We start from the raw sequence: 10,270 nt of genomic DNA on the forward strand, positions 1-10,270 counted from the left end.
GTGCAGTGCATATATCCCTTATATCCCTTCACAGAACTAAAGTATGCTTTAAATAAGGTTTAATGAGATGATGGAATCAAAGATGAACTGTATAACATCAAAAGGCTCACATGCTGAAAACCCAACCCCAGCAGGGGGTCTGGGGGGATTCTCCCCCAGGAGATTTTTAGAAATACTAACATAAACTACGCATTCTGGTACACTGAGAAGAAAATAAATACATCTATTACTACCCGACATATTAATAATATGTTATGCCATTGTTTGTTTTTCACTTAGTTCTGACAGCTTGCTGCTCCTCACAGAGAGAAGAGCAAAGAGGAGAGAGTCTGTGAATTACTTTAAATTGTGGGTAAGGGTAGATAGCTCCCATTGTTCTGTGACCTGTCAATCATCAAACCGGGGGTCATATTTCATCATGTGTTCATTTGTATCTGAAGTTGTACCCATGGATGTATAAAGAAGAGTTCTACCGCAAAGTTATTCTCCGTGGGGACTTCCGGGAACACTCTTGATTCTGATTGGCCAGAAGACTCGAAAAAACATCAGCAAAGATGTTTTATTGAGAAGATGATCACTACGTGACAGAAGTTTTCAAACCGTGTATGGTCTCCGGTAATTCCAGTCCAACGCCGACTGCATGCACAGCGTTAGAAAATCGGGCCTTCAAAATAAAAGTTTGACTTTTTTTCCAAAATAAAACCAAACAATTTCAATTTATTTTTTCTTCACTCACACATCTGCGATCCACTCGAAACGGGTCCGCGAACCACCAGTTGAGAATCACTGATCTATGACTTATTTTAAACATATTTGAAACACTATACTACGGCCTTTTTGTCGATGACTTTAAAAAAATGTTTTGAACATGCTGCAAAACTGGCTTTTTTTAGTTTTTCGAGATACAACGCTATTACTTTTTTATTCAGGGATGCTATAATGTGACTTTCCTTTAGGTTTATCGACATGCTATACTCTAGATTCTAACTGTACCCTACTTTATATTTTATTTCTTGCAGGTCCTGCTGATAAACGAGAGCTGGTGACGCTATCTACAATCCTCATTTTCTTCCAACACTGAACTTTATCAGAGCGGAAAACTCAACATCCATATCAAGAGTGCGTTTTCATTTGAAAACCAGTAACAGTGCCATGTGTCGTGCTGCTGAGAACAGAAACCCACAGCCTTTTACCTGCAGAAACGACATGTACCAGGTTCAAACACAGCTTTATTAGCATCAAGGCATGTCGATCAGTCCTTATCATGTTCCCTCTTACCTTCCTCTATCAATTCTGGTGTTAACTTATCATTTTTACATTGTCATTAAATGCTTGCGTCAGTGAAAGACATCGAGTTGCTTCGTCGAGGACACGTTTTTTAAGATGTAGCAATAATGCAAGGTGGAAATCCCAACATGTGAGTTCATTGTTATCATGAAACCTTCTGTTAAATTAAAGGAGACAACCTGTGCAAACAATCAAAACCAGAATAATAAAAACAAACATTTTACAAGACGGATTTGCATTGTCTGTGCTATCTGCTACATATAAGGTCCCACATGTTAACGTTGAATATAATCATAATGTTATAGCTTATTATACATGGGTTTTCACTTCTAATAAATACTCTTTGGCTAACTGAAAGCAGTTCAAACACTTTAGACAGCCTCCATCAAACAGATTGCTGTGTACCTCCCTCTACAGCATGTTAATGATGGGTTTGTGATCAGGTCTCTACACATGCTGGACTGAGGTGAAGCTAAGGTTTCTCTTCAGTCCTCTGGTTTGTTGGAGGCGTCCTGGCGGGCGATGATCTTGTAGACGCTCTCTCTGAAGCTGCTGTCAGAGGTCAGGCGACGGGCCGTCTCACGCAGATCCTCCATGCTGTCGTCAGAGCTCGCTACTGCGAAGGATTTGGAGTGTTTCACTGAGAAGAGAGAAGAGAGGGGTATCAGAGTATCAGGTGGGAGGAGTACTCAGATCTGGTACTTGAGTCAAAGTAGAAGTACTCAGATCTGGTACTTGAGTCAAAGTAGAAGTACTCAGATCTGGTACTTGAGTAAAAGTAGAAGTACTCAGATCTCGTAGAAGTACTCAGATCTGGTACTTGAGTCAAAGTAGAAGTACTCAGATCTCGTAGAAGTACTCAGATCTGGTACTTGAGTCAAAGTAGAAGTACTCAGATCTTGTACTTGAGTAAAAGTAGAAGTACTCAGATCTAGTACTTGAGTAAAAGTAGAAGTACTCAGATCTTGTTCTTGAGTAAAAGTAGAATTACTCAGATCTAGTACTTGAGTAAAAGTAGAAGTACTCAGATCTTGTACTTGAGTAAAAGTAGAAGTACTCAGATCTTGTTCTGAAGTAAAAGTAGAAGTACTCAGATCTAGTACTTGAGTAAAAGTAGAAGTACTCAGATATTGTACTTGAGTAAAAGTAGAAGTACTCAGATATTGTACTTGAGTAAAAGTAGAAGTACTCAGATCTTGTTCTGAAGTAAAAGTATTCAGATCTTGTACTTGAGTAAAAGTAGAAGTACTCAGATCTTGTTCTGAAGTAAAAGTATTCAGATCTTGTACTTGAGTAAAAGTACTCAGATCTAGTACTTGAATAAAAGTAGAAGTACTCAGATCTTGTACTTGAGTAAAAGTAGAAGTACCAGAGTGTAGGGAATACTCTGTTACAGTAAAAGTCCTGCATTCAAAATGTTCCTCAAGTAAAAGTAGAAAAGTATCAGCATCAAAATATAGTGAAAGTAGCGACAGTAAAAGTAGTCGTCGTGCAGATTGGTCCATTTCAGAATAATATATATGATGTGTTTTATAATGATTGATCATGAAAGTGTTCTCAAAGCTGGTAAAGGTGCAGCTAGTTTGAAGGACTTTGTATACTGCAGGGTAGCTGGTGGATTTACTCCAGGTGGAACTAAAGTCTGATTCAACACTTGATTATATTTCACATCATTCATCCAGATCTGTGAAGTAACTAAAGGTATTAAATACATGTAGTGGAGGAAAAGTACACCATGTACCTCAGAACTGTAGAGGAGAAGAAGTACAGAGTAGCATAAAATGGAAATACTCAAGTAAAGTACAAGTACCTCCAAATTGTACTTAAGTGCAGTTCTTAGTAAATGTACTTAGTTACTTCCCACCTCTGCAGAGTATAGTATGTTGAAACAAATTGACAAGTTGTATAGTGTGTCAGAAAAACATGAAAAAAAGTCATAGTATTGCATTTAAAAAAACATGGAGCTTGCAGCAGCTTTCATTGAAATGTATCGGAAGGCTTTGCAGACTGCAGAAACATTAGCTGAACATCATAAATTACATCTGGCCTGATGTTCACGTGTGGATGCACTCTGTGGGGGGGGGGGGGTAATCTGAACTCAGACTCACACCAGTGGCGTCTGGACGCTCTCCTCTGGATCCGGCAGCTCTTGATCCTGCGAGCGGCCGCTTTGTGCAGATACACGGCGTTCTTCATTATCGCCGGCAGCTTCGCCTCGATCTCTGCAGCGCTGATGCAGTCCTCGAAGAATCCTGAACACACACATCAGAAACACATCGTTTACAGGAAGCTAATGTTATCATCAGGCCACAGACTCATCACATCCTTCAGCTGCATATGACAGATTCACTCTACTGATTTACTATCGAGCAATAACTTCCATATAAATGGTCAGACTTAAATATGTAATTACCGACGAACAAAACGTATAGAATATTAAATATGATATCAGTCATTTTGTGAAAATAAAATGAGGAAACGGCTTAGTAAGTAAGTGGACCTTTTTTTGATAAATAAATAATCTTTCAGGTTGATTGTCCAGCAAAATCACACGATCACTTTTGTCCCAGTGTATCAGAGAGGAACGTGCTTTATTCGTCCCAGTAAACTGAATGTCTCCAGGCTTTGGGATGTACTTAAAATAAGAAACGATATCATTAGTAGAAATTAAAGGAGACATTTACCCAATAAAACCCCAATTCAAATCATCCAAACTATCTCTTCAAATGCTTATCATGTTCTGAACTAGGAGCTCATGATATTCTTGCTGCTTTCCTCATGGAGAGCGACTGGCTCTCAGCGAGATGAGAGCTCTGCTGAGATCCATGCTCAGCGGGTCAGACGTTAATATTGGAGGAGGGATATCAGTGAATGCACTCACTCCTGAGCTGAGTGACGTCTCCCTTCATCTTCTCCTCCGTCTCTTTGGTTCGCTCCAGAGACTCCAGACCTTTCTCCAGATCCTGCAGAGCCTCCTCCGCCTGCTGCAGCCGCTTCTCCAGCTCCACCCGGGACTCGATCTCCGCCTAGCAACAGCAGGAAACACACCGGGAACATTTAGTCAATCAATCAGACTTCATTTATACACCAGTTCTCATTCACAAAAAACTCAAATACCAATACCTCCCCGTTTCCAGGTCATTCATAGTATTCATCAAGTACCTCAGTTTAAACAAATGAAAGTCAATAAACACAGGACTGAGTAAATCAATAATTTAACAATAACAAATTAAATAAGAAATAAATGAGAATATAATAAAGACAAGCCCAAAGTGTGTCTCAATTAGTTTTCTATTTGTTTTGCTTTTTACTATCCATTCATTAAAACAATGCTCATAAAACATAACCAGTTACATTTCCTACATGCACCTTCTTAATGTGTGTGTGTGTGTTTCTGTGTCGTGTCTGTGTGTGTGTGTGTGTGTGTGTGTGTGTGTGTGTGTGTGTGTGTGTGTATGTGTGTGTGCATGCTTGCGTGTGTGTGTGTGTGTGTGTGCAAAAACAATTATAATGAATACATATCAATAAAAAGCCAAATGCAAAGGGGGCGTCATTGACTGATATTCTGAAATTGTGCCCTTTTTTTGTAATTGTGCCTCAGGTTGAGCTACGTATACAACTTTCTGGCCGATTACTTTGCATGATTTCTCTCTTTTATCTCCCTGTCTGTGACCTCCCCGCTGACATTGAGTGTTTTCTGCTGAGTCATGCTTGCAGAGACGTGCTGAGTCACCTTGAGCTCGGCCTCAGTCTGCTGTTTGTCCACCGTGAGCTGAGAGAGGGACTGCTGCAGAGCGTGGGCCTGAGACGAGAAGAACTCTCTCTCCTGCTGCAGGGCGAGGGAATGCTGCTCGTTGTCCCGCAGCCTGAGGACACACACACACACACACACACACACACACACACACACACACACACACACACACACACACACACACACACACACACACACACACACACACACACACACACACACACACAATATACATTAAAACATGTCATTCAAAGCTTTGTCTTAAACAGAAATGTTAATAACTGGCAGCCTCTTCGCTCTACCGCCTCTTCATCAGTGCTTCTATATGGGTCTTGTTTGTGCATGTGTCTGTATTTCGGGCTTGTGTGTCATAATTACACACTTTCACTTTAGTGTTACACTCATACTTGCCAACCTTGATACCTCAGAAATTCGGAAGCATTTCCAAAACCACTGCGGGGGGTGCGGGGGTGCTAGTGGATCGCCGGAGCTGTATTAGATTAGATGTATTAGACGCGTATTGTAGTTGTAAGTGCACTGCCTTGCGGCCTGTAGCACCAGCATATGTGTGGGCTGGAAAGGGAAGGAGTGAGCAGAGGGTAGTATTGTCGATTTTTGTTCTGTTTTCTTGACTATCTGCCTCACCCTCTCAGACTTCAGTTGCGCGCGCTACTAAAGAGACGCGCTACCCTGGAAACCAAACAATGGTGTAGCTGTAATAAAGTCAGAGTGGAAACAGTCGTGAGTAAATCTGATTTTGTCAGAAATCGGGAGAAATGCGGGAGAAATATGACCCCGGGAGGAAACCGGGAGAGGGCAATAAAATCGGGAGTCTCCCGCGAAAATCGGGAGGGTTGGCAAATTACACTGCAATTGCATACTAACAATAAAGAGAAAACTGTATTTCCCCTCTGGGATTAATAGAAGTCCATTTTAGCTCAGTTTTTGGCAAAAAACATTATATTTTTTGGGGTTGGTTACATATTTGTATTTCAAATGAATGCGCTGCAGACAGAGTGTAGAAATGCTAAAGCAAAAGCGGAGAACATGCAGAAAGTCACAGTGTAAAATAAATGCTAATTTAAGTTCTGCAATTTGTTTACAGTGTTTAAATTGTTGTGTTTTGCAAGATGCTAAAAATACCAACAATATATTGGAGTTATACATTAACTGCCCTGCTTTCTAAGTATCACCATTGATCATTGAAAAACTAAATGCTATTGTTTAAAAAGCTCAAATATTAAGTGGAAATGCAGTTTTTGTGAAAGTCCTCTTTGCTGCATCATTGGACGTCCAGTTAGTGTTTCCAACTATGCATTAAAGTCAAGTTTAACCAGCTTTTGTTGCAGGACGTTTGTGTTGCAGCCGAGCATCAATAGATTCTGCGTTTGTTGTGAAAAACATTTTGTTGTTATGGTTTGTATTTGTTCCCTGCAGTCAGAGTGAAGCTCATGGAAACAGAGTTATTAGAGCGGCAGTCGATACGAGCTGATGTCACATCCCACTCTCTGCTCATCAATACCTCACTGGTGAGGATCAATACACATTTCCACTAGCACTCACTTCCTCTCAGCATGGAGCTCCAAACTGCAACTGATGTTAACAGTACGGTTATCAAAGTTTCTCATGGGACCCTGAAGCGTATATATTATTTAAAATATTGTCTAAACTGTGTATTTTTGGCAGAAATGGGGAAGAAAAAAAGTTTCAAAACACCTAAAAAAGTATGTCTAAAGTGTTAAAGAGGCCCTGTTATCCTGATGTTCAGGTGTATATCAGTATGTAGTGTCTCTACTTTAAAGAGTCCTCTCCTGCTGATGTTCAGGTGTATATCAGTATGTAGTGTCTCTACTTTAAAGAGTCCTCTCCTGCTGATGTTCAGGTGTATATCAGTATGTGGTGTCTCTACTTTAAAGAGTCCTCTCCTGCTGATGTTCAGGTGTATATCAGTATGTAGTGTCTCTACTTTAAAGAGTCCTCTCCTGCTGATGTTCAGGTGTATATCAGTATGTAGTGTCTCTACTTTAAAGAGTCCTCTCCTGCTGATGTTCAGGTGTATATCAGTATGTAGTGTCTCTACTTTAAAGAGTCCTCTCCTGCTGATGTTCAGGTGTATATCAGTATGTAGTGTCTCTACTTTAAAGAGTCCTCTCCTGCTGATGTTCAGGTGTATATCAGTATGTAGTGTCTCTACTTTAAAGAGTCCTCTCCTGCTGATGTTCAGGTGTATATCAGTATGTAGTGTCTCTACTTTAAAGAGTCCTCTCCTGCTGATGTTCAGGGTGTATATCAGTAGGTAGTGTCTCTACTTTAAAGAGTCCTCTCCTGCTGATGTTCAGGTGTATATCAGTATGTAGTGTCTCTACTTTAAAGAGTCCTCTCCTGCTGATGTTCAGGTGTATATCAGTATGTAGTGTCTCTACTTTAAAGAGTCCTCTCCTGCTGATGTTCAGGTGTATATCAGTATGTAGTGTCTCTACTTTAAAGAGTCCTCTCCTGCTGATGTTCAGGTGTATATCAGTATGTAGTGTCTCTACTTTAAAGAGTCCTCTCCTGCTGATGTTCAGGTGTATATCAGTATGTAGTGTCTCTACTTTAAAGAGTCCTCTCCTGCTGATGTTCAGGTGTATATCATATGTAGTGTCTCTACTTTAAAGAGTCCTCTCCTGCTGATGTTCAGGTGTATATCAGTATGTAGTGTCTCTACTTTAAAGAGTCCTCTCCTGCTGATGTTCAGGTGTATATCAGTATGTAGTGTCCTCTACTTTAAAGAGTCCTCTCCTGCTGATGTTCAGGTGTATATCAGTATGTAGTGTCTCTACTTTAAAGAGTCCTCTCCTGCTGATGTTCAGGTGTATATCAGTATGTAGTGTCTCTACTTTAAAGAGTCCTCTCCTGCTGATGTTCAGGTGTATATCAGTATGTAGTGTCTCTACTTTAAAGAGTCCTCTCCTGCTGATGTTCAGGTGTATATCAGTATGTAGTGTCTCTACTTTAAAGAGTCCTCTCCTGCTGATGTTCAGGTGTATATCAGTATGTAGTGTCTCTACTTTAAAGAGTCCTCTCCTGCTGATGTTCAGTATGTAGTGTTAGATCAGTTATGTAGTGTCTCTACTTTAAAGAGTCCTCTCCTGCTGATGTTCAGGTGTATATCAGTATGTAGTGTCTCTACTTTAAAGAGTCCTCTCCTGCTGATGTTCAGGTGTATATCAGTATGTAGTGTCTCTACTTTAAAGAGTCCTCTCCTGCTGATGTTCAGGTGTAATATCAGTAGGTAGTGTCTCTACTTTAAAGAGTCCTCTCCTGCTGATGTTCAGGGTGTATATCAGTATGTAGTGTCTTCTACTTTAAAGAGTCCTCTCCTGCTGATGTTCAGGTGGGTATCAGTATGTAGTGTCTCTACTTTAAAGAGTCCTCTCCTGCTGATGTTCAGGTGTATATCAGTATGTAGTGTCTCTACTTTAAAGAGTCCTCTCCTGCTGATGTTCAGGTGTATATCAGTATGTAGTGTCTCTACTTTAAAGAGTCCTCTCCTGCTGATGTTCAGGTGTATATCAGTATGTAGTGTCTCTACTTTAAAGGAGTCCTCTCCTGCTGATGTTCAGGTGTATATCAGTATGTAGTGTCTTCTACTTTAAAAGAGTCCTCTCCTGCTGATGTTCAGGTGGTATATCAGTATGTAGTGTCTCTACTTTAAAGAGTCCTCTCTCCTGCTGATGTTCAGGTGTATATCAGTATGTAGTGTCTCTACTTTAAAGAGTCCTCTCCTGCTGATGTTCAGGTGTATATCAGTATGTAGTGTCTCTACTTTAAAGAGTCCTCTCCTGCTGATGTTCAGGTGTATATCAGTATGTAGTGTCTCTACTTTAAAGAGTCCTCTCCTGCTGATGTTCAGGTGTATATCAGTATGTAGTGTCTCTACTTTAAAGAGTCCTCTCCTGCTGATGTTCAGGTGTATATCAGTATGTAGTGTCTCTACTTTAAAGAGTCCTCTCCTGCTGATGTTCAGGTGTATATCAGTATGTAGTGTCTCTACTTTAAAGAGTCCTCTCCTGCTGATTTCAGGTGTATATCAGTATGTAGTGTCTCTACTTTAAAGAGTCCTCTCCTGCTGATGTTCAGGTGTGTATCAGTATGTAGTGTCCTCTACTTTAAAGAGTCCTCTCCTCCTGATGTTCAGGGTGTATATCAGTATGTAGTGTCTCTACTTTAAGAGTCCTCTCCTGCTGATGTTCAGGTGTATATCAGTATGTAGTGTCTCTACTTTAAAGAGTCCTCTCCTGCTGATGTTCAGGTGTATATCAGTATGTAGTGTCTCTACTTTAAAGAGTCCTCTCCTGCTGATGTTCAGGTGTATATCAGTATGTAGTGTCTCTACTTAAAGAGTCCTCTCCTGCTGATGTTCAGGGTGTATATCAGTATGTAGTGTCTCTACTTTAAAGAGTCCTCTCCTGCTGATGTTCAGGTGTATATCAGTATGTAGTGTCTCTACTTTAAAGAGTCCTCTCCTGCTGATGTTCAGGTGTATATCAGTATGTAGTGTCTCTACTTTAAAGAGTCCTCTCCTGCTGATGTTCAGGTGTATATCAGTATGTAGTGTCTCTACTTTAAAGAGTCCTCTCTGCCTGATGTTCAGGTGTATATCAGTATGTAGTGTCTCTACTTTAAGAAGTCCTCTCCTGCTGATGTTCAGGTGTATATCAGTATGTAGTGTCTCTACTTTAAAGAGTCCTCTCCTGCTGATGTTCAGGTGTATATCAGTATGTAGTGCTCTACTTTAAAGAGTCCTCTCCTGCTGATGTTCAGGTGTATATCAGTATGTAGTGTCTCTACTTTAAAGAGTCCTCTCCTGCTGATGTTCAGGTGTATATCAGTATGTAGTGTCTCTACTTTAAAGAGTCCTCTCCTCCTGATGTTCAGGTGTATATCAGTATGTAGTGTCTCTACTTTAAAGAGTCCTCTCCTGCTGATGTTCAGGTATATCAGTATGTAGTGTCCTACTTTAAAGAGTCCTCTCCTGCTGATGTTCAGTGTATATCAGTATGTAGTGTCTCTACTTTAAAGAGTTCTCTCCTGCTGATGTTCAGGTGTATATCAGTATGTAGTGTCTCTACTTTAAAGAGTCCTCTCCTGCTGATGTTCAGGTGTATATCAGTATGTAGTGTCTCTACTTTAAAGAGTTCTCTCCTGCTGATGTTCAGGTGTATATCATATGTAGTGTCTCTACTT

The 10,270-nt window shown here is 40.4% G+C and overlaps 2 protein-coding genes across 5 annotated transcripts in view; one reads left to right on the forward strand and one right to left on the reverse strand.

Moving 5' to 3' along the window:
* Positions 1 to 1,513, forward strand: part of ccdc177 (coiled-coil domain containing 177) — a 168,015-nt gene extending 166,502 nt beyond the window's left edge. For all 4 annotated transcript variants that reach the window (XM_034233413.1, XM_034233414.1, XM_034233415.1 and 1 more), the window contains one exon: positions 1,020 to 1,513. The gene's annotated coding sequence lies outside the window, so the exon portion shown is untranslated. The remainder of the gene's footprint in view (positions 1 to 1,019) is intronic.
* plekhd1 (pleckstrin homology domain containing, family D (with coiled-coil domains) member 1) overlaps positions 1,213 to 10,270 on the reverse strand; it is a gene marked incomplete in the record, with an annotated part of 12,872 nt that continues 3,814 nt past the window's right edge. Inside the window, 4 exon segments of the mRNA XM_034233422.1 lie at positions 1,213 to 1,927; positions 3,396 to 3,539; positions 4,169 to 4,313; positions 5,021 to 5,153. Of these exon segments, the coding sequence (XP_034089313.1) occupies positions 1,773 to 1,927; positions 3,396 to 3,539; positions 4,169 to 4,313; positions 5,021 to 5,153 (577 nt within the window).

The sequence above is a fragment of the Gymnodraco acuticeps genome, unplaced genomic scaffold, assembly GCF_902827175.1.
Source record: "Gymnodraco acuticeps unplaced genomic scaffold, fGymAcu1.1, whole genome shotgun sequence".
Lineage (NCBI taxonomy): Eukaryota > Metazoa > Chordata > Actinopteri > Perciformes > Bathydraconidae > Gymnodraco > Gymnodraco acuticeps.